This window comes from Phoenix dactylifera, unplaced genomic scaffold, assembly GCF_009389715.1.
Source record: "Phoenix dactylifera cultivar Barhee BC4 unplaced genomic scaffold, palm_55x_up_171113_PBpolish2nd_filt_p 001054F, whole genome shotgun sequence".
NCBI lineage: Eukaryota > Viridiplantae > Streptophyta > Magnoliopsida > Arecales > Arecaceae > Phoenix > Phoenix dactylifera.
Window position 1 is genome coordinate 41,110 of NW_024068404.1, and position 23,665 is coordinate 64,774.

General features: G+C 39.1%; 2 protein-coding genes across 2 annotated transcripts; one reads left to right on the top strand and one right to left on the bottom strand.

Annotated features, from left to right (window-relative positions):
- Positions 1–785: 785 nt before the first annotated feature.
- LOC103703997 lies at positions 786–6,894 on the bottom strand. Its single transcript, XM_039121386.1, has 6 exons — positions 6,673–6,894; positions 3,853–4,620; positions 2,230–2,418; positions 1,987–2,112; positions 1,161–1,304; positions 786–1,070 (listed from the first exon to the last, which is right to left on the bottom strand). The coding sequence occupies exons 1-5, from the start codon at positions 6,715–6,717 to the stop codon at positions 1,197–1,199; spliced, it is 1,236 nt and encodes a 411-aa protein (XP_038977314.1). The 5' UTR covers positions 6,718–6,894; the 3' UTR covers positions 786–1,070; positions 1,161–1,196.
- Positions 6,895–11,227: 4,333 nt separating this feature from the next.
- Positions 11,228–22,984, top strand: LOC103703895 (pre-mRNA-processing factor 19-like). Its single transcript, XM_008786938.4, has 18 exons — positions 11,228–11,388; positions 11,519–11,604; positions 11,765–11,836; positions 12,932–12,994; positions 14,689–14,775; positions 15,008–15,152; positions 15,238–15,356; positions 15,635–15,751; positions 16,979–17,074; positions 17,169–17,228; positions 18,527–18,601; positions 20,551–20,655; positions 20,734–20,850; positions 20,950–21,027; positions 21,110–21,206; positions 21,795–21,846; positions 22,267–22,337; positions 22,573–22,984. Exons 1-18 carry the CDS (start codon positions 11,376–11,378, stop codon positions 22,698–22,700), a joined length of 1,581 nt encoding a protein of 526 aa, XP_008785160.1. The 5' UTR covers positions 11,228–11,375; the 3' UTR covers positions 22,701–22,984.
- The last annotated feature ends 681 nt before the right edge of the window (positions 22,985–23,665 follow it).

Here is a 23,665-nt window from a genome sequence, read left to right on the forward strand (position 1 = left end):
TCCAATATCTGAATTGGTTTCTGTGAATATGGCAAATGATCACACATAATGATCCTGCAGTTTTGAAGTCATCTTTTTCAGGATAACTACAATTATCCTGTGATCTTGCAGAAGGAATCTATTCATTTGGATTGTGGAGATTGACAAATGCCTAAAAATTGACAACTTTTCTTCTCAGGATCTGACCTGTTATGTATTTAAAATATCTTCAATATTGTCGGGTTTTTGCTATGCTATTTGCTAAATCTAATCCAACCTTCGTGCTTTGGCAAAATTTCGTGTCTATGGTTAAGGACAAGAATACAAACAGAAGTTTGCACCCATACCAAATCTTCATTATTCTGACTAAATCGTCACAAGGTCAAATATTCTTCCCATAACCACTGTATTGCATCCATCTTTCATTTCCTGACCTTTTCGTTTCATAAACTATAGATTGTTTGTGAAACACCTTCTGAATTTGCCGGCATATATTTGCCAAAATTTCAGAATCCTTCATCACTCATGATTACATGATCCATAATGAAGGATTTGGTTCTAAAACTTTCTCTTCTGGTTGATGGTACTATTGTTACTGTCAGTAATGTCCATGATCTCTCAGGCAATAAAATGATGCTCCGGTACAACCTAAACAGGCCCTTGATCTGAGGTGGATAACAAGGTTTCTATTTAGGAGAAGGGGAATGACTCGAGCAGAACCACTGCATGAGTTAATGAAGCATTCCACAAAGCATAATTTATTTTATTGTGAAAAATAGTGCAAATAATAGGGGTTGTTCCCTCCCTGCATAAGAGTGACCAAAGAGGTCAACTTCATTGCTTACAATTAAGTCATTTATCAAGGTAACATTTACATATGTGCATGATAGTATACAATGTAAGCTAACATTTCATATACTGGACTTTTTTCTCTATAACTTCGGTCATTCTGACTGTTGTTATAGCTTTCTTTAGGACATAAAGATTCCAGCTTTATTTTTTAGTGTGAAGTATGTATCGAATGCCCAGATACGGGTCTTCGACGTTGAAACAAGATAACAAGAGAATGGGAAGGAAATCTCTTCCTGTTTCTGCAATCATGCAAATTGTGTTATACAACACTACTGGAAAAAACAATCTCCATGCCATTCCTTTTATTTGAACGGGATGGCAGATTATACCCGCTGGTGAATGGCCACACATAGCAGTCATATGACTCATATCCAGGACTCCAGTGTGTAGTTGTATTTGAAGGAATTCACGCCACTGATGTGGGCAAGTATATCTGAGGAATCATGTATATCTTCTTCTTCCTTCGCCACCACCTGCAAATAGCACTAGCAATAATGTCATGAAAAAAGAAAAGAAAAACCTGTGCTTAATCCAAGGTAAAAAAAAAAAAAGGTTTTCTTTCTTATTGAAATTAACAAAGATATTGAGATCCGCTGTAGCAAAGCATGTAGGTTTTATTGAGATCTGACAAGTAGCTCACTTCGATTTGGTGGTAGGAGTTTTAAATGGAGTTAAAAAAAGGATTAAAGCAAGAAGGAAAATATGTTAGTTTTACGTGTTTCTGACAAGTCAAGCTTAAAACTTAAAATCTTGGAAATGTAACCTATAGATGCTTTTACAGAATGGGTTTTTTAATAATCTGGTCTCAACAGGGTTATAATCTGGAGGCCTTTAATGTTTCATATTAGCGTTAGTTCTCATTTTTAAATATTTTGAACTGTTAACAATCAAATGAGGCAGGGTGGACCATTTCTGGCAACTGTGTTCCAATACTGATGAGGATTCAACGTAAGACAATTCAGAAAATGGATCGGTCCACCTTCGTACGATATCATAATTAAGTAATTTTTGAAATAAGTTAAGGTTGTGATATATTATGTTGTTCATAATCACCATTTCTTTTATATGCTTGCTAGTTTCTCCATTGCAAACTGCTGAGCTTTTCTGGACAATTAGCATGATGCATAGAAAAAATGAGATTACTATAAATCTTACTTCCTCCTCCTCATCAAATTCATGGTGGCTTGAGGTGGGTCTTGTTGCCTCTCCAAACTCATCGTTCTTTGCAAATCGCCCTCGGACACGAGGCCGGCTGTCTGCTAGAGTTTTCCTGCAGGCATACTGCATTTTTCCCCAATCAATTTGGACCATTAGCGAGCAGTAATATGCAAGAATACCAATCTCAAAATTAAAAGCTCATTATCTCAGATGGCCATGAGGCGAATGTCTTCTGTCTACCTTGATCTTTTTGCTGAAGTTTCGTTCATTCCTCTTCTTCATGTATCTATGGATCTTCTCCTTCCTCTCTTCCGCAGAGAGGCGACCAACTTTGAAGGTGGACTCATCTAATGCTGAGATGTCTGATGCTGGTAATGGTGTTGGCCCTCCGCTGCACCCACCCATCAGATGCTGATTTCCTCCAATCACCTTAGAAAGGAACAAACTTGATGATGGTCAGTGCACCATTACAAAAATTTCATTTGTTGGTTGTAGGATGGTTAGCAAAGCCAGTCAACCATTCCAAAGAGTTCCTGGCCTATCGAGAGGTTTGATTCTTCATGCTGCCTTGTAGATGCACAATTATTGATGCACATGAAGGTCAAAAAGTTGTTGGCTTACTACATTCTGCAGTCAGATTGGATAGGGGTGGTTGTATGTTTCACGCGAAAGAATGATTCACCTTCTTTCGTGCGCATCATCATTAGATCGTGCAATAATTATTTTAAGATCTATGCAGACGGATGTCTCAAGGAGTTAAGAGTGTCTTGAGAGCTGTGCAAAGTGCCATCCAATGGTCGATGTCATGAAAAAAGATCAATCATTCTTTCATACAAGAGGTACAACCCGATTCCAGTCAGACTCAACAAAAAAGTGTGGTGCCCAACTCCATGATCCAGAGGAACTCAAGAAACTCTGGAAGTTGAGTGATATATCAACAATTCCAGGTGTCCAGGAACATTTCTCGCTGTTTGGAGCACTCTTGTTGGGCATGGCAGTGCAATTGGTGGGGCTGTAAGTTATATGTGTGGCTTGGCATATAAAACCCAAAGCCATCTAATCCATGACAAATGTCTGCGCAGCATCACCTTATGGAACGAGCTGTTGTTTAGTAGGTCTAGAGTGAACCAGATTCTTTCTGGTTGGCTTCCTATAATTAACTTCTAGATGAACCAGTGAATCGAGACAAAAAAAAAAACTTAGGTATGATTTGGATCTAGTAAGATTGGATCTTAATAGTACTATTTTCCCTACAACCAACCACTCTAAAAAGGTGTTCAAAGATTGAGATCTAACTTCTAGAATTCAGACAGGACCTAAACAGAGCTGATCAGTAGATGGAGTGAGTGAGTCTGGTATGGGTCCATATCTTAGACCAGTAGCCCTACAATTAAGTTAGGTTTAAAGTATGAAAGACAGGTCCCGACCCTTTTGCACGCTAATAAATGTATAGGTAGGCTTAAGATGCTGTTGTCTTGGTTAATTAGGCTAAAGATGCTGAACTAAGCCAATGTAAGCTGACCTTTATGCCATCAGATTACTCATTGTTTCAAAAGGATGACCAAGCTCCATTGTAGGAAAACCAAACAAAAACCTATGTTCAGAGTTCAGAGTCTTCGGATATGGCTCATCGAACACTCTGATCCAGCTAATTCTCCAGTTGAATCTAAGTAGATACTTATTTATATGAGAAGATGACCACAGTCCTAGTCTATTTACTAGCCGTGTCGTCAAAATGTAACTGAAGCTTAACTTGATTTTTAATCAAACAAGTCGTTCATAAATTGAAATATTAATTAGTAAAAGAAGAAAAAAGAGAATATAAGAGCAGAGACGTTCGAGTGCGAAGTTTGAAGTTGGCACCTGCTGCAGGTCGCCGGAGCCGTAGACCCGCTCCGGGCCGTAGATCCCCACGTTTCCCGCCCCCTCAACCAATGGCTGGTATTCCGCCACCTGCCCCCTGGGTCCCACCATCATCATCCCCGCATTAAAGAAGCCCTGCGGCCCTTCTCCTCCGACCATCCGCCCCTGATGGTACAACGCCCCGATGCCACCCCCATCCGGAAACGCGAACGACGGCGGCTGCACCGCCGCCTCCAACCCCACGAGCCCGCCCGCCATCGCCGCCAGGCACTCCTCCTCGTACGCCAACGCCTGCTGCTGCGCCGATGGGCCCCCTATGTGGATCGGCGCCACGGACTCGGGCGAGTAGGCGCCGTACCCGCCAACCGGGATCGGATCCGTTAGCCCGATCGGGGCGAAGGGGTCCATCATCTGGTGCTGGTGCTGGTCCCCGACGGACTGCGGTGGGACCGGGAACATCGAGGAGGGGTTGGTCGGGGACGGGTGATCGACCCCGGGGAGCGGCGGCCGCGGGGCGTCGAGGAGGGCGGAGAGGGTGGCGGCGTCGATGGAGAGGAAGGGGGAGCAGACGTTGGCGGCGGAGGGGCTAAAAGAGGCTTCGTTGGAGCAGCAGAGAGGTGCAGTGGTGGCTGAGACGGAGACGGAGGGGGCGGCATAGGAGGTGGAGACGTCGTCGGAGGAGCGGAGTAGTTGGGTATCGTAGTGGGGGAAGAGATCGCTGCCGTCGTCGTCGTAGAAGTCCAGGATCTGTGCCGCGATGGGGCTCTCCTGCACGCATGCGCTCACAATTTTTTCAAACCCAAGACGTGACCGATTGCACTCCATATGCGTCCACAAGGACGCGGCGTCAGCAATTAAACAAAACAGGTTCAAAACACAAAAAAAAATAAATCACAGATGCACCCAGAAGTGGAAACTGAAAGGGACCCAAGTTTATGGAAGTCCAGACTCGAGACGGACGATATATGTAAGGTGGTGACTAGTTCAATTACGGAGTCTCGATTTATATCCTTCTAGATGGTTCCTTTCTTTTCATAGCAATGAATGTATCCAACTTCGTCTAGATAAGGTCCACTCATGGACCGAAGGAGGTGACAGAAAAAGTCGATGTCTGGGTTGACCTAGCTGCCCACCAGAGGGGAGCGTAGGCCGGAAAGGTGCTTAACCAGCAATGATGGCACCATGTTCACTGTCTAATTATAGGAGTTTTAGAAGATAATGCATCTGTTTAAGAATTGATCTATATTTTGCAAATTTTTTTAGTTTTGCTACAGTAGATTTTTTTACTGTTTTCTAGGTTTATTTGGTTACAACTAACACATGCCGTTCTAATCTAACAGACTCTCTACTTTCTGTAACTCGTTTTTTCTGTAAATATCAATAAAGTTTTAGATAGCTTTTGCCTCTCTTAGTATAAAAAAAAAGAGATATGGCCGAAGGGATAGAGTTGGAGTGTGGGAATGGAGTGATGGTTAGATGTGGCGATGGTTGCGATGGTTAGATGCACTTCAGATCCTAATATCAAATGTTTCTAAGTCAACTAACTCATTCTGTTCCTGCTTTGTGGGCCCTCACTACTTGACCCACATCATTGATGACACTTGGGTGCGATTATATGTTCAAGGTCATACTAATTAACAGCAAAATACATACAACCATTCTCTTGTTGTGCTACGTTAGCAGAATCAAGTTAGGTTTGGTTCACAATTTGCTGCCCTAAGCTCTCTAGAAATTCAAGAATAGTCAGAAATTTTCGGCCTAAGCTGAACTCAGCCCTATACCTAATAAATTCCTAAATATAATATCGTGCGCAAACTGTTTAAATATAGATATTTCTGGAGTATGAAACCCAAGGGTGAAAAAAAAAAAGGAAGTCGTCTCCTAAAAGAGAGAAAAAAAGGTTAATCTCAGACCATGTCGTTTATAAAGTATGTCCGGTCTTAGATGGGAAAGGAAATCCGAACTCCGCCACGTTTACCTTGGGAGTTAGCAAAGTCAAAGTGCAGAGATTCTATCCATTGTACTGGTGCTTCAGTCTTTTCCGAAAGGATATGGCTTTGGTCGCGTTACCGTACACCACTGAGCTTTCATGCGTCACCGTGTGCAGACAAAGGTTCCGAAGAATACTAATGAGTATATATCTATGATCTTGACCACCACCGGCGGTGAGAATACGGGTGCAAAAAAATCCACGTAAGGACATCGAAGAGAGAAATATTGACGAGCCATTTTGGGAATACAAGAACTAAAATGGAGGCAATGTAAGGGGAAGACCTGTCTTATATTGCGTGCTGTTTGAGATTAAAACACGCAGGAAACGGAGATGGTTTGGATATAGGATTTGCAAACTCAGGTATAGATTGGAATTAAACATATAATTTTATTTGTTTGAACACAACAAACACCAAAAGCTGGAGATATAAAATGAATCTAAATTTGAAGGGAAAAGGGGGACATTTTGAGGATAAGTGGCGCATGCACTCGCGTGAAATCTGTTATTCTTTCTTAAACTCGAAAAATGCTTTTTAATTTTTTTTAAAAAAATGTAGCTTATATATTTGCTTGGCTTTAATGAATAAATTGAACTTTTTTTACTCCAAACAGGTACTGCTTTGAACCATGGGAACAGCGGCTTCATGCAGAACTATGAGGAAAATAAGATAAGACAGCATAAAGATTTTGTAGAACAACATGCAACGAAAAGAAATTAAAAGGGATTGTGTGCAAATGATAACATATATGCAAACCTTTAGAGAAGTTTCAACACTTAAAAAAGAAAAAAAAAATCTAAACTAAGAGCAATACGGATGAGAGAATTACAATGGAGAGTGGCTCCGAGGAGGGATGGATCACGTCCTGCAACATCTCTCCTTCACGAGCTTCCGTACTCTTCTGAAAATAATAATAATAATAACAGAAATCCTGTCTCAATGCAAATGTCTCCTCTCCTTTTCTTCTCCTACTCCTAATCCTTCCAAATAAAAAAAAAAAAGAAAAAGGAAAGAAAGAAAGATGGAATACAAAAAATTCCTAAGCCAACACAGAGACCCCTTTCCAATATATAGGATGAGGTTTGGAGAGGGGGAGAGACAGAGAGAGATGGACCAGCCCGAGGATGGAGAAGCGGGACGCGGGTGGGTGTACTAAATATGGCGAGTTCGGAGACTACAAGATCGGAAGACTATGAGAGGACGGGGAGGACAAATAACGGCCGTTTTTCGTACGGTGACTCGCCGTCAGCGGTTAGGCCCCGAGGTTAACGGGGAACCACGAGACCCTCCCTGTGCCCGGCCCACGGGCCCCACGGCGGCCTGAAAGTATCGCCACGTAGGACTCAGCGGACGCGGCAGCGGCGACCTGGTGTCGCCCCACAATTCATTTTGGACTGGGCCACTTCATTCTTTCGTGCTGCCTTTCCCCCACAATTCACGGTCACCATCATGCTTACGAAGGAACACAGAACGGCAAATAGGGTCACTGATTGGGTTGCCTCATTTGCAGCTCATCACTCTGGTGAATTTATTTGGTTGGACAGTGGGTACGTGCCAGAGCCTTTATGTAGCCTTTTGTTTTCTGACTTTGTTGGTCGCATCTACACCCACTATGTATGGCCGCTATTGTACTAAAATAAACAAAAAAAGAAACACAGAACCCAATGGAGGAGGCCACCTTTCGCTTCGAAATATTTGGGCTATGATGAGTGATGATGTGGCCTTTCAAGCTAATCATATTTTTAGAGAGGCAAACAGGACTGTGGACTGGGTGGCTTCGTATGTGGCTAGTCACTCCGGGGTATCCTATGGGTTGGAGAAGGAAAGTTGCCTAGAGTGCTCTAAAATTTATTGTTTTCTGACTTTATCGAATGTATCTGTACTAAAAAATAAAATAAAATTGCAGAACCCTATCCTGGCAAAATTTTTATTGACCGTAGAGAATTTTGTGCTAATATTTGTGATCTTTCGGAATGCATCATGTGTCTTGACTAGCATGTGAAGAATCCATTGATGTTAGAGGGACTACTAATTGTAATTTAACAAGGCAGCATGGCATGTTCAGAATATTTATTCATGAAATGTAGAGTTTTATTCGCTCAAAAAAAAAAGCATAGAATTTTATTGAGTATGTGTTGATCATTACTAATCAATGCTATCCCCCTAACTAAACATTGTGTTTGTTTGCCTAACATCCCAATTCACCTGATAGCATTCCTATTTATAGGTGGCTTGCCATCCTGGCACCATGTCATTCACCTCTAACCGAGATTACCCGGGCATTAATAACCAGTTTTGTAACTGGGTTTGGTTTCCTATTTGGTGGTTATACTGAATTACCAATATCATGTTATTCTTAGTTATCTTTAGAGGAGTAAAGGAGACTTTCCCGGGGCAAACTTCCCCTTGTAGCGAGATACCTATACTGGCTTTTAGCCGTTGACTGTTTATCGTGTACCAGATATAGTTACAACTTTCCACCATTTAGGTAAACTCTTTGGAATTTTAACTAACGGAGGGATGCGGGTTCCTATAAGCAGTAACACGGCCAACCAAAAAGGATTAGATTCAACTCACCATTTTGAGTCGGAGAAGATTAGGTCCTAAGCGACCAAAATAGTGCATTGCAGTCATGTCCTCTAAAACCCCGGCTTAGGAAGTTACTCTATCTGGAGGGCTGTTATTGGTGGAACTTTAGTGAGTAATTAACTCAATTCTAGTTCTCATCAAACTTAGCCAGGTGTACATGGTTCAGATAGTGACTAAAAATTCTGAAAGAAATTTAGCCAGTTAAAAATGGCACAGACTCAAGCTAAAAGAAATTTCTACTTTAAATCCTACCACAATCAAAACCATCCACATATTCTGGTTGTAGGATTAATTTGTGCTACTGGAGTAATAGAGAATGCACTGAGACAGAGGCTTACTTCAGGTGGTGTTTCTTTTTTTTTCCGACAAAGTAGATGTGTCATACAGAACGGATACGAATACAGCCAAAAAAATCGAAAAATAATAAATTCCGGAGTACACCGAGCAACTCCCTCTTTCTAATCCAAAAGGTGTCACCGAAGTGGTTGGCCACATATAAGATCACCAAATCCGCTACCTCATTGGTCTCTCGATACACATGCTTTGCATGAAGAATCATCCCATCACAGACTATAGCTTGGATATCTCTAAGCAATGGCTAGTAGTCCCCCACACCGTCCTCACTCTACTGGATCTAGCCAATAACTGTTGCTGAATCACCCTCTAGCATAACAAATCTAGCCTGCAGAGCCCACCGAGCATAACCCAGGCCGGTCCAAGCCGCCCTCAACTCAACCTCCAGGCCCAAAGTGTTGAAGATCTGGCAACCACCAGTTACAATCACCCTTGAGTCTGGATCTCTGATGATAAAGTCGGTACCACGTCTTCTACCGCCATCCAGTATGTAGTGAGGAAACTCAGAGGTGAGGGCTCCCAGGTGAAGAACACCGTACGAGATGCTCAACGAGCAGAAGTAGAGCTCTAGATGTTCCGAGCTATCGAATCTCAGCCGCCTGGAGCCAAGCCCGCTCTCAGCTGTGCATGTGATGTTTTGAAGCCTTTTTTTTATTGAATACACCGAAAAGTTAAGCAGATTCTACTAGTAGCAGACCAAGGCGCATACGATATGTTTTCTTTTCTGATCATCTGGGAGAAACAACATTGAAAAATTCTAGACGGCAAGAACCGCAACTACTAGAACAATGAACACTCGAGACCATAATAAAGCAAGAAAACACATTATATGCCATGAAAAAGAACTCTAAGAAAGCAGCAAAAGTAAGGCAAGAGCTCCTGGAAAGCATCTCCAGAGAAACCAGTTGGAAATGTTTCGGTGTAATGTACTACTATCTAGTGTTGATATTCTGTGAAAGGGAGCTTTTTGGTCGTGTGGTTTTATGTATAAACTTCTGTCGCAGTGTGGCATGCTCTGATGTTCTAGTGAAAATTCGATTATTAACAAGGTATGTAATTCAATTTTTTTTGTTCTTTTTGAGAAACTTACAATTCAAATAAATCTTAACTGTAGTAAATATTGTGAGCTTTGGCATCCAGTAGGATCTGAACTATTGATAAATGACCAATAACTAGTTTCAGATTACAACCTAGTCAGCTTTATATATACACACACACACACACATTTCAGATGAACATTGTATGTAAAAATTTATGCTATATGACACAAGTAATTGATTAATGGTGTCAAATCTGACAAAAGCAGCATGTTTTAATCCCGGTTTATAGTATAAACACCAAGAGACCTATCCAGAGAGCCAGATGAGGAGCTCCAAAACGTAGGTAAGATAAGCTCCCTTTGAAAGGAATGTAGGTAAGATAATCAGGTAAGTTATGTTAAACACAAGGAGAACGCCTGATCTTAATTTACTTGAGAAATATCTTCTAGCAGAAGACCTCTTTGTCCTGCAATGCCTACCCCACAATTACAGGAAGATAGAAGCTAGCCGTTCACAGCTTAACCTAAATAATTTCGTTGGATAAATTTTGGATATTTATACAAGAATAAGGAATTCAAATAATACCTTTCGGCTAGCCATTTTAAATGAGGTTCTGGGTTGTTACAGTAACCATGAGAGATATATTGAAGAGAGGGCAACCTACTCATATGACCTCAAGAAAATAATATACACAGAGATATATAGGAAGTTGCCTAATTACTTAACAGATGCACACATTTTGGTCTACCAAAGGAACATTTCTAAGAGATTTTAGAAAATTTTCAAAGGACTTTAGATGAGTACTGCATATTCTATAAGAAACATCTCTTCCTTTTTTTTTTTTTTTTTTTTCTTTAAGCGGCAGAAATTTATTAACTACAGGGAAAGCCGCCAAGACAAATGAGTGGAAGAAGAATCAATGGAAGGGAAGGAGCAGGATGCACAAAATTGATCAGGAAAATAATCAGAACTAATAAATGCAATGTTCCCTCAGACCATTGGCAGGTAATATAACTCTCCACCATGATTAAAGGAAGGTTCGGATAGATTTATCTCTTTCCATAGCTACAGTATCACAAATCATAAGTGGAAGGGCTAATTAAGTATTTCTTGTTCTTTGAATGGGAGAGATAGTTCGCAAGCCAATCCTCAAAGTAATCATGTGATTATGAATGCCAAGATTATCGTAGCGAATATATGAGCATTCATGCGGCTTGTGTTTAGTCCCATATTAATTATTCGATGAGTAGATCTTAACTACTTAACAAGTGCGCGAAAATGGGTTAGGCTCATGGTGGAGCACTTACCCCTATAGCCGCCAAACTTTTTTTTTTTTCCCCTCAAAATCACACGACGCTGTAGGATCCTCTTTTTGGTCAAGACATAAACCATAATATATATGCACTTGGCTTCGGACGAAAATTCCTGTTCTAACCCCGTCTCCTCCGCCCCGCTCTCTACCCTTTCCCGGTGTTCCCAAAAACCTACAGCCATCCTCCTCCGGCCATCAGGCCCCGACACGGGCTCGAAACCCTAGCTTGGCATCGCCATGATCTGTGCGAGTACGATCTCCTTCCTTCCCGTCTCCCTGCCACCCAAAACCCTAGGGTTTGCTCCGCTCACTTCTTGCAATTTTTCTCCTGAACTGACCCTTCTTCTCGTCCTCTTTCTCTGCCTTTCTCGCTCTTGTAGTCTCCGGCGAAGTGCCGGAGGAGCCGGTGCTCTCAAAAGAATCCGGGCTTCTGTTCGAGCGCCGGCTGATCGAGCGCCACATTGCGGTAGGTCTCCCTCGGTTCTCCTACTCTCTCGAATTGAAACCAATATTTTAGATCTCCAATCTGGTTGGTTTCTTGGTTTTATGTGCTTCCATTTCTTGGTGTTTCGGTCTGTTTTTTAGTCGAATTGATGCTTTCTTGTTTCTTTTGTTTGTCCGTCCAGGATTATGGGAAGTGTCCGGTTACCAAGGAGGAGCTAACGATGGACGATATCTTGCCCGTGAAGACAAACAAGGTGCATGTTCTCATTCTTGATGGTTCCCAATTTAGCTACTATCAGCATCCTTAATTAAAGAAGAAAAACAAAAAGGAATAAAACTGCGGAGAGATCACTAAGGCAGAAATCTACATGTAAAATGGTTAATTGGCTTTGACCAGTTGTTCTACCGCCATGCTAACAAAGATGGTAAGAATCTTGTTTATCCGGATGTTTGGATAATTGGTTTTGCACCATCTTGGGGGAAGCTATCCATACGATTTGGATTTTGATGGAGCTACTAGTTAGCCAACTCTAGGTTTAGGTCAATGGGGCCTCGACTATAGCAATATATACAGTGCTTTTGGCATGTTCTCTTGCATCACCGACACTGTCACAGGTGATTGTTCAAAACAGATATGTACATTCCAGTAGTCTTTCTGCTTTCTTTGTTATTGACGTTAGCATATTATATGATTCATCCAGGTGTCAATGAGTTGAATTTACGTGCTCTTTAGTTTTGGAGAAGCTGGCGCATTATTATAGTTCCCAGATGTGTGGGAAGAGTCGGAGTTAGTTTTGCATACTCTTGAGCTTGATTCTTTTTGATTCTAGCATGTGATGAAATTCTGGTTTGCAAGAGAAGCCCTAAACTTTCTGTTGGGATTGATTAACAAAATGAGTGGGAGTTGGGAAAAATCAATTTTGCTGTGCCTCTGTGATGGAGATTTGTTCTTAAGAACAAACTTGCATGAGTTATAGTAAAATACATTTTTGGATATTGAGTTTGCACCTAGCTGAAGTTATCGACGCAGGCTGTTTCGGCTGATTATTGAATCAACTTATTGTGTTTGCAAGTGATGCTATAATAGAATAATCATGTAAAAGGTCAGTACAGAAAGAGACTCATAAAAGGTGCTACATAATTTTTTTTTGACCCATGAGACGTAGAGTGAATGTAAAAGTATTCTGTTAAGTATTAAACGAATGCAAAAGAATATATTCTGGTACAATACAATGGTTCAGGTGCCTACTATGCAGCAGACAAGTATGCAGTAATAGTGATTGCTGAAGTCTTACTTTTGCACTGCTAATACTGTAGGATAATATCGTAATATATCTTTTTTGTTGCAGGCAGCGAGGCCAAGATCCTTGCAAGCTGCGAGCATCCCCGGACTGCTTGGAATGTTCCAAAACGTAAGTGCCTTAAACTCTTTGGTTTTAACATGACCTGTTTTGTGTAATCATGTTTTAAAAGCATAGTGTGTGTCTGTATGGTTCGTATTCCAACTAAATACTAAGAAATTCTTGTTGTCCTAATTTGGAGTTCGTTAACGAGTCCATTTCCTGCTTCTAGAAGAAGATTTCTTATTCTGAATTCACAAATATTAGGGTGCTAGCTAGGTCCGATGTGGAGTACAAAATTTTTTTCTTGGGGTTGTGTGTATTTTTTCATGGGCTTTGAGATTTGTATTCGGAGTTCATGCCAATAGGACAGTTCATCGGGTCATTTATGGTGATTTTGTGTTTGCCACTAAATCATGATATTATAATTTGGCATGCTTTCTAAAATTAAAATTGTGGCTGTATAATATCAGAATTTGGTATTGTTACTGAAAATTCAGATAATCCCTAAGGTTGTGAATTGTATAGATTTTGGGATGGTTTCTCTATCGTTGGTATCTTATATTGTTCTGCTTTTAAACCTTCTTTTTTCTACAACCAAACTTCTCCTAAAAAGTTTCAACTCTCAAAATTCAAATAATTTAGATATGGCAAAAGATTGAAATCATGATTTCAAAGGTAAAGGCCTCCAAAGCTAGTCCTAGAATTGATCATATATCTGGAAGAAGATCTTGAAGTCTGCATATATCATGGTGAGCCCTGCAGTGGAGAATATGTTTCACCTGCTCAGCCAACCTAAGCTAAATCAGGTCTATGGTCAACACCAGCCGAGAAACTGCAGGTTAATGTTCTTTAGAACAATAGGGTATGAACTCATGATTTTGTTTGGATGGGTAGATGTTGCAAGGTATTAAGGAGGATAACCTACTGAAAGGAACTGAAACATTAGTAGCAACTAGCAAGCCTACAATATGGAGAGATTGAATCTTATTTACTGCCTCATAGTGACTTGATATGGAACCTCTTGCCACTGTCTTTCCACATATAGTGTGGAAGATTGGATCCATATGTGATTGACAAAGAGAGGCAAGCTTAAATCATGATATGGTGGGATATTTTTGAATGAGATCACTTGACATTTGACAATTCCTGGCTGAATGCAAGTAGTATGGTACTATGATTTAGAATATCTTCCTATTGGTTGAGTAAGAGGATTATCTTCTTATGTAATCAATTCTGCTTCTTTTATTTCTTTCTTCTTTCTAATTTCTGGGTTTTCTTAAAATGAGAAGGACATAGATCTCATCTTTTATGTATTTATCATCTTTGATGCAATAGCATACTCTCAGTTGAAAAAAGGCTTGCGAAGAAACATAGAGGACATGATCTTCAACCTAGTATGAGTTTAGAATGTATTTTTCCTTATGCTTCAATGGCAATTGAAGTACGGAAGATATCAAAGTCAATTTTCCCTCTGATATTGTGGAACCTGAAAGATTAAAGAGATTATTTTTCCAAAAGCTTATTGTTTAGGTATTAAAACTGTTGATCAAGGTAATCATGTTCAATAAGTATAATGGCATTCATAGTGCACTCTAAGTTGCTCACCATAACATCTGGAACTTTGAATATGCATATTATTTGCGGTAAGGTCGTATGCTTGTAAACAATTTAAACTTTTGGTCTGGTGATGCTAATTTAGCTACAAGTTGTCTAGATTTAACTCTATATTTTTCTGAACCTTTATTTTCATCTCTGGTTTGCAGGAGTGGGATGCTTTGATGCTGTCCAATTTTGCACTGGAACAGCAATTGCATACAGTAAGGCAAGAGCTAAGTCATGCCCTATACCAGGTATTAATTAATTGTATTATTTTATTTTGCAATTAGTGGCATATTCTGGCATTGCATATGGGCATTCTGTGTTCTTTCTACTTGGTGGCAGCTGATGTTAGAGTAACTTTATCTTTGATATAAATATATCTAGTTTGAAGTCTTTTTTGTTCTGTAGTCTGATATATACATCTTTATGAAGCCTTTGGTTATCATGACTTATTTTAATTTTTCCTTTACATTTATTTGCCAGCATGATGCTGCATGCCGTGTTATAGCAAGATTAAAGAAGGAAAGGGATGAGGCGAGAATGCTCTTGGCTCAGGCTGAAAGACAGATTCCTTCATCAATGGCATATTCTGCTAACGCAAACAATATTGTCAGCAATGGGAAAAGAGGTTTCTGTTATTTTCTATGTTATTATTGAACTTTAGTAGTCCAGCAGGAATTGGTTCCATATCTCAAGAATTTGCTTACTTGCAGCTGCAGAGGAGGAGTTGGGCCCTGATGGGAAAAGAATTCATCCAGGTATAAATCCTGGTATGATTGCAGAACTTACAGAGTGTAATGCTATGCTTTCAGGACAGCGGAAGAAGCGGCAGGTATTTATTCTTTTTGCTGTGCAACTATAGCAGCTTGTTTTTGTATCAATGTGAGCCAAAGCTTCCTAATGATTTGTGGAAGAAATGGTTGGAACCAAAATTTTATTAACAAAATGGAATACAAGGATATAAACACACACACACACACGTGGCTAGCGTATGGAGAGAGAAGGGGGTCCTATTTTGTTATACCGGATGAAGAAAGTAAAGTGATGTCTAGGGCTTGACTTTTTACATTTGATTCTTAAATGATGTAAGGCATTTCTTGTGTTTGCTAGATTTCTCCTACATTGGCACCTATTGACGCACTGGAGAGGTACACACAGATTTCTAGTCATCCCCTTCACAAGACTAACAAGCCAGGCATACTATCTGTTGATATCCATCCTTCAAAGGTACATATTGATGATTTTCTCTGCTTCGACCTGCTATCATGCTTTTGTCTGTCTTAACAAAATATTTCTATGTATTCACCCACACCTGCATTGGCAACGCTTCCTGTGCATGGAGAGAAGATTATGCAACAGCCATGTGGATGAAATGTTGAAATATTATGACCTGATGACAGTTGGCTGACATGAGAGAAGGGTTTTCCAACTTCTGTCCTAGTCTAAAACCTATCAATTTATTTTTTGATAATCACTACAAATTTGCTTCTGGTGTTCAAATAAACGGAGCTGTTAGCGCAGGCTTGGCTTAGTAGCATGGTTCAATCAAGCTTGTTCAATAAGGAAATGGGCCAAGCTCAAAATCAGTTAGACCTTGACTCACAGATAAGCCAAGACAACACTCTGGGCTTGCAAAAATAAATAGAAACTCAGCCTCTGCTTGATGACAGGCTTGTCCAAGTAACAGATGAGCCAAGTTTGAATAGTTGTTGCCAAAACTTGGGCTCAATTATATAACAAGCAGAGACTGGGCACCTTTGTACTTGGCCCAGCTCAGCTGGTTTGCACCCCAACTTGGGAGTGGCTGGAGCAATTTTGTATGAGCCGTTACCTTGCAGACATGACACTATGTATTTTTTAGGAAGTCTTTTTTAATACCTTATTGAAGAATAACCAGCATCAAATATGATGATAAAGCTTGGTGGGGTTGTATAGTTTGGTTATTTCATTTTTAAGAGATTGAATAATTTTTTAGCATGCTTTTACTTACTCACATTGCTAATGTTTGTTGAATATCAGAATATCCATGCATAGTGCAAGGGTAACAGATGACCATGTTTGTTATTTGTTATTTATTTATTACATACGTATATATATGTGTATGCATGTACATATGTATGTGTATATACATATTTAACATATACATACACATGTATGTACCACTAAGAGATCTAAATCGAATGTTTAAGTACTCTTTTTAGTATTTTAATTGGGCAGACATGTATTGAGATGTCACCAGTGCATGTTATGCATATAGTCCATATGTAGTATTGCTGTGAATGATAGAAGAAATATGAAACCTGACAGAATAATTGTTTTTCCATTTCAGTTTTTTGTGTATAATGTTATTAATATAGTTGCCATTTTGAAAGAACAATTATTACATACATTTTTTTATTGGAATTTGAGAAATCTGCATGTCTTATTTGAAGCATGTTCATAAATGATTAACAGGATATAATTGCAACTGGTGGGATTGATACAAATGCAGTACTTTTTGATAGGTCAACAGGTCAGATCATATGTACACTCACTGGACACTCAAAGAAGGTTTTTGTCTTTTTCCTGTATTAGAGCGACCTTTCTTGATTTTCTCGGATTTTTTAAACCTTCTAATATCATTAGTATTTAACTGAAATTACAGGTTACAAGTGTGAAATTTGTTCCTCGGGATGAGCTTTTTGTTTCTGGCTCAGGAGACAAGGTTAGTCATTACCTAGGCATCTGTTACCCCATATATCACTGCTATAGTTTCATATTTAATTAGTTTGCCAAATGATCCACATTTTGTCTATAGGAAACTACTCTGTTTCATGGCTTATTTTGGACATCTTAAATATAAAATTATTTAGTTTCTTAAATAATAAATTCGAAAAATTAATAAATATGAGGAGAATCCTAAAAGCATGGATATAACCCAAGAGGTGCTAGGTAGGTGCCTAGAGGTCAAGGTGGCCCAAAATAATAAATTCGAAAAATTAATAAATATGAGGAGAATCCTAAAAGCATGGATATAACCCAAGAAATTAGATATAAGATGTTGCAAGCCAATGGAACTATCAAACAATATCAATATTGATTCGTAAATTGATTTCATCCTCCACATCAAAACATGACACAGAATGTTAAGGTGGAATTTTGCACAAACTATTATTCTAGTTTGTTCATTCAGCCAATTGATGGGAATTGGATGGTTGCCGTGAAGATAGCTGATATGCATACTATGGTTTCAAAAGAGGTAATGCAAGTGCAACGGATGCATGCTACATATATGCACTTTATAAGCTGAGAATTGCCTTCTGGAATTATTGATAAAATGGTAGTTGGATCAGTTCATCAGGAAAAAAGACAAATGAGAATGGGTATATACCTAGAACATGAAGCGAAAAATTGAAAAAGGGAAGCAGTACCATATCTTTTCTTAGAAGAAAATTGGTGCGCTGTGTGCCCAAATGTGTTTTGCTGGGGGTGGGCATGTTTCAATGAGGGGCTGGTAGGTGGGAATGTTGGTTTGTATTTTGTTTGCATTGGGGCATTAATGCCCTCTCTTAGGAGCATGCTTCCAAACATATGCACATGATGAAAGTCCTTTAAATTGGTATGCTTAATTACCTACTAGTTGGATCCTCTAAGATCTCAAAAGTTAAGCTGGCTGACTGATGAAAATTCCACCACTATTTTCCCTTGTTATTCATGAGGATATTTGAGAAGTAGAAAGTATGTTTAACTTACATTTGACCTTCCAAAATAGCCATATTTGGAGAATAATGTAAGTATAACCTGTGCTTCAGAAACGGTAAGCTGTAAAATACTAACTAAAATTTCAAAGTTCATTATCTGCCTTTGGATATATCACAAAAACTGGAAATTTGATATTGCATATATTTTTCAAAATCCAAAAACTGGAAATTTGATCTTGCATATAATTTTCAAAATATCTGTAAACACTGACTGTTGTTAATTTTATCTCACTGAGTCGATTCACTTTGCATTCTACTGCAGACTGTTCGTATTTGGCACGGGACTGAAGATGGGAATTATAATTGTCTACATATCTTGAAAGACCATAGTGCAGAGGTATGATCAGTCACTGAAACTTGCATCCATAGCAAAATATTTGGGAGCTGCATGTTCCCTTTTTAGGACAAGTGGTTGATAAATGATAACCCCAATTCATGCAAGAAGTCTTTACTTTTTAAACATGATTGACACTTCAATTTTCAATTATTGTAATTCAGAAAGTTCTTATTAGCTAAAATCATATAATAATTTGGTAATTAATGGCTTGTTGCTTATATTTGAATCTAAGATTCTTGCCATTTTCCATTCATACCTGTATGCTGCTACCGTATACATATGAGAATGAATTATGTTGTAGTTTTCCTCAAAAAAAGAAAAACACTTTAATTGTAGTGTGGTAATCCCTATGTGTTGAGCTGTTTGGATTTGGCTATTGCCTTGTCGTGATTGCCAAAAAGTCTTGTTAACATTGAGCCTTAATGTGCTAGCTTGCAGCAAGATTTGCGTTGAAAATGATCTGAGATCGAGTTTCCACATGAATGATTATCTGTAATCTTTCAGACAGGTTAACACAGAGCGGAGGCAATTTGCTTCTGTTGCGCGGGCGTTACTATCTCCCTTCTATTTACTGCAATTCTTTATCTTTGAAAGCATTTCTATCAACCATTTAGAAGGCTGAAGATGAGAAAAACCAGTCAAAACATGTCTATATACACAATCTTGATATGCAAGTTATTTATTGCTATGCCACACAATGGGTGTTAATTATCCTCCTAAAAAAGATGTTTGTAGAAATAAGAATCAAACAAATTTCAGGAGTAATAGATGATTCAATAATCTGATCAAATAAACTCGGGATTTGAAATCACTGCTTATATATTTGGTATTGACCATAATTTACAAGAACATTCTATAATGTTAGTAAGAGGAGGAAAGGAAGGATTTACCTGGTGTGAAATTTTTTTTTATCTCTAGGAGCCCTAGATGCTGTCTGAGTAAAGGATTGTCAACAAGGGCACAGATAGGGGTGGCAATCCTGTGTCGAGCTGGGTTTGGATCAAAAAAATCAACTAATACCCAACCTATTTATTATCAGGTTGGAAAATGTAAATGCATATCCAACCCATTTATTTTGCATAAAGCCATATTCACCCACCAACTCATTTAAGTTTTAACTCATCAAGCACACATAATTAAAAAAATAAAGTTAAATATGGTATTCAAAGATCACAGACGACAAAATGAAATCTAACTTCAAAACTAAATAAGGATAAAGTTAGGTAAAATGCAACCCCACATCCCAAAATTCCCTTTGCCTATCCTGCCCATCACTCTCTATAACCTTTTTTTTTCAACTGGACCAAACCCCATGAAAAAAAAATTTAGATAACTATCAACTATGTTGAATCTAGGAATTGGTTCCTGACCAGATCACTCCTGGTGATCCATCAGGTCTGGGGGCTCAAACTGAAACCCATGCATTTATAATCAGGTTGATTTTGAGTTGACCTGGAACCAACCTGACTTCAGGAAAAACCCCTCCAGGCCCATTTATTCCGGGTAGGGATTTGTGCGGGTTGGTGGGTAGATGTCAGATTTTGCATCCCCCAGGCGCAAAGATTGCATATCATTGACTAGTTTGCTTAATATAAATTGACACTCTTATTAAATGCTGTGACAACCTTTAGTTTTAGAGGCATGGTTATACAGAATTTGCTGAAAAATTTATGCGCACAGCACTCTTCTTACCATTTATGTTATCTATTGAAAGAGAATTGGTGGGAAAAAATAAACAATATGCACCCTGAATTTATGCTTAGCGCCACCATAGCTGCAAGATAGTTTTTCTGCTCCATTACCTGATATGATATTTTAATTCTTGTAGTGGTTCAAGAAATTGTATGGTAGCTTTCTTGATCTTTTTGGGTCTTGCATGTTACTTGGTAAGCTATTTTAGTTATACCTCTTATCAGTGATTTTAATTTATATTTCAACTTTTCAACCAGGTACAAGCAGTCACGGTCCATGCTTCGAGTAATTATTTTGTGAGTGCTTCCTTGGACAACACTTGGTGTTTCTATGATCTTGCTACTGGATCATGCCTCACTCAGGTTCTCTCTCTCTCTCATGCATAAGAACAATCTTGCAAACCCCAAGGATGTGAACTAATTGATAAGATGCATAGGCAGGTTGGTGAAGCTTCAGGAGAAGAGGGCTACACTTCAGCTGCCTTTCACCCTGATGGTCTTATCCTTGGAACAGGCACTTCTGAAGCGCTTGTTCGAATTTGGGATGTAAAATCGCAGGTAAAAGCGTGAAACATTTGAATTCACAATATTCTAATGGTTGAGTTGCGCCTATCCTTGAAAAATTTCAAGCTTTCCTGGACTTACGGTTATTTGCAGTCAAATGTTGCAAAATTTGATGGGCATGTGGGAGCAGTCACTTCCTTGTCTTTTTCTGAAAACGGTTATTTCCTTGCGGTATGTTCTCTCTAGTAAATGCTGAAACATCAAGGGAGAACTTTTTCGCCTTGTTCTAATGTGTTGCGTCTTCATTGACCAGACTGCAGCTCTTGATGGTGTTAAGCTGTGGGATCTTCGGAAGCTGAGGAACTTCAGATCCTTTACTCCCTATGACTCAGATAGTCCAACAAACTCTGGTAAAAAAAAAAATCTCCATGATATGGTGATGAAAATCCGAACGTTTTGTCTGATCTTGTTTGTTTCAGTTCTATATCCTAAAAGTCAATGGAAATTCATGTTTTTTTATTGCTTTATTTTCATACGATAGACCATTTATTATCTTGACATTACAATTATGTGACATTATTGATGGTCCAGAACATTTTCCCTGTACGCTCATGCTCATGTATCAGATCTTTAATTATCTTTGCCTTAACTAATAAACTTATATCACACTTCTAGGTAATGAGATGGTTCATATCTCATTACTCCAGAAGTGGTACTTCTATATAAATTTGTCTCCAACAACCTTGGTTGCTTCTTTGTCAGACCTGCTTGAAAGTTTAAATTCCAAGAAGCTAAGAGTAAAATTCTTTTGTGAGTTGTCTGTCTTCAATTACCGAACAATGCACTGTTGTTAAGCTATAAATTTTACAAATTATTATAATGGCGTTCTGAATTTATGGAGTTAATATATGTGTCTTAGTAGCGTGTTGCACTTTTGTATATATGATTGTTCCTGGACATTTTTCACTAATGCATAGAAACTATGCTGTTATTTGCAGTGGAATTCGACTTTAGTGGAAGCTATCTTGCAATTGCAGGATCTGATATAAGGTATGCTTCACCGAAAAATAGTCCTTTATAGAACAGCTAGTCTCAGATGTAGGTATAAAACTGGTATATTTAGGAAGCATCCGATCAGCATCCTTTGCATGAAAATTCAGCATGAAACCTCAGTTTTTAATTCTTGAAGCTTTCTAGAGTGGAAATTGCTGCATCCTTCAGTGTTAACCACCAGTTGGTGGGAGATTGTTTATCATCATCCACGGCTATTGTATTCTTGATGTGCTGTTGTTATTTAGACTGTTCATATATCAATTTGGGTAGTGCAGTGATTGTATGTTCCTACTGTTATAAATTCATGGAGTGTATTATCTGTTTGGATACAATGATTGAGACATACTTGCCAAAATCCTTTTCTGTCCAATTGTTTCAGGTCATTGATCAGGTTTATTTTCAAATTAATTGATGCAGGGTCTACCAAGTTGCAAATGTAAAGATCGAATGGAATCATATTAAGACTTTTGCTGATTTATCAGGCACAGGTTCGTACACTGTTATCCACTTGTTTATGATTGTAAATTTTCCCAATCATTTAAGATCCTACTACTCTAAACTTTTACGCTAGACATGCTGAATTAGGTGAAATTTTTGAGTTAGATGTCTTTTTCCATAGTAGTCCAAGGAGTTGGTTTACTTTTGGGCATGCTATTTTTGTTTTGCTCTTTTTTGGACATCCTTCTCTGTGCCTTTTTTTTATCTGTTGTCTTTTATGGCCAGGAAAAGTGACATGCATAAAGTTCGGAGCAGATGCAAAATACATGGCTGTTGGTTCCATGGACCGTAATCTTCGAATATTTGGTCTCCCAGGGAATGACTCGGAAGAACCCAAATCACCAGATCACTGATTTCGAATGACAAATTATCTGGGGCTACGTTATTTGATGATGCCGTCTGTTATTCATGGAAGACGCCGCACGCCCCTGGTCTCAAGATCAGCAGTTGACCCCATGATGCCCACCTCGTATTTTAGGTGCAACCAAGAAGCGTCGAATGGATCTTTATATAGAAGTGTTGTCCTGTGAAACAATGACGTATTGTAGTTTTGAGTTGTCGATGTAAAAGCATAGAGTCATTTATTCTGGGAGGATTGTGATTTTGACGTCGTTCCTTGGTTCATATTCTAGTTTCATTTGTGAGGGCTTTGCAAAGTTCCCCAGAAAGAGAGGGACAGTGGAAGGCTAAGGAGGCTCCACGATACAGAGGAAAAACATGCTGAGGCAGGCCTAGGTCGTTTCTTTGCTCAAATCTTTTCCAGGCAAGAATGGGCATTGTTAGATTTAAAAAAAAATAATAGTCAGAAAAGAATAAAAGAGAGCAAGTGCTTGATTTATCTGGATGTCTCTGCATCCATCCTGTATCTGTATCGCTGTCCGACGAGGAAGCATGTTAAATTAAGCGGTGCGAATGGGTGATTGGAGAAGTGGTTTTCATGTATTTGCAGCATCCAAACTATGAAGTTTGTGTTCCATGTAGTGCAAATTGGTGAGGGAATAACAGAAGCCATGTCACATATTGTCTTCTAAATCGTGCAAGACGGTGGTATCCTTGATACCGCACCATCAGTAAGGCAATATATGAGCCATGGAGCATAGGCTACAGGGTTATTTACAAACACAGCTTTCGAGAAAAAGTGATGTTTTGATTTTTGAAACACCAAGCGAGCAGCAATTGATAGATGGGAGAATAAGTTGAATCAGAGAGTACAGCCTGAGCCTATCGATGGGTTGGGCCATGACCTGACCAGACTTGAAACACACCTGAGACTCCGACCCGATTTTCAAGATTTAACCTGAATAAAAAGCCGAGAGGA

What these genes read in the sequence shown, in the direction of transcription:
- LOC103703997 (XM_039121386.1), bottom strand. Translation starts at nt 6,717, where the DNA reads ATGTTGCAGGACGTGATCCATCCCTCCTCGGAGCCACTCTCCATT. An exon ending in CCTCGGAGCCACTCTCCATT is followed by an intron (nt 4,621 to 6,672) that starts GTAATTCTCTCA and finishes GCATGCGTGCAG; the next exon opens with GAGAGCCCCATCGCGGCACA. An exon ending in GCTCCGGCGACCTGCAGCAG is followed by an intron (nt 2,419 to 3,852) that starts GTGCCAACTTCA and finishes TTCCTTTCTAAG; the next exon opens with GTGATTGGAGGAAATCAGCA.
- LOC103703895 (XM_008786938.4), top strand. An exon ending in GACAGCGGAAGAAGCGGCAG is followed by an intron (nt 15,357 to 15,634) that starts GTATTTATTCTT and finishes TGTGTTTGCTAG; the next exon opens with ATTTCTCCTACATTGGCACC. An exon ending in AGATAGTCCAACAAACTCTG is followed by an intron (nt 21,207 to 21,794) that starts GTAAAAAAAAAA and finishes TGTTATTTGCAG; the next exon opens with TGGAATTCGACTTTAGTGGA.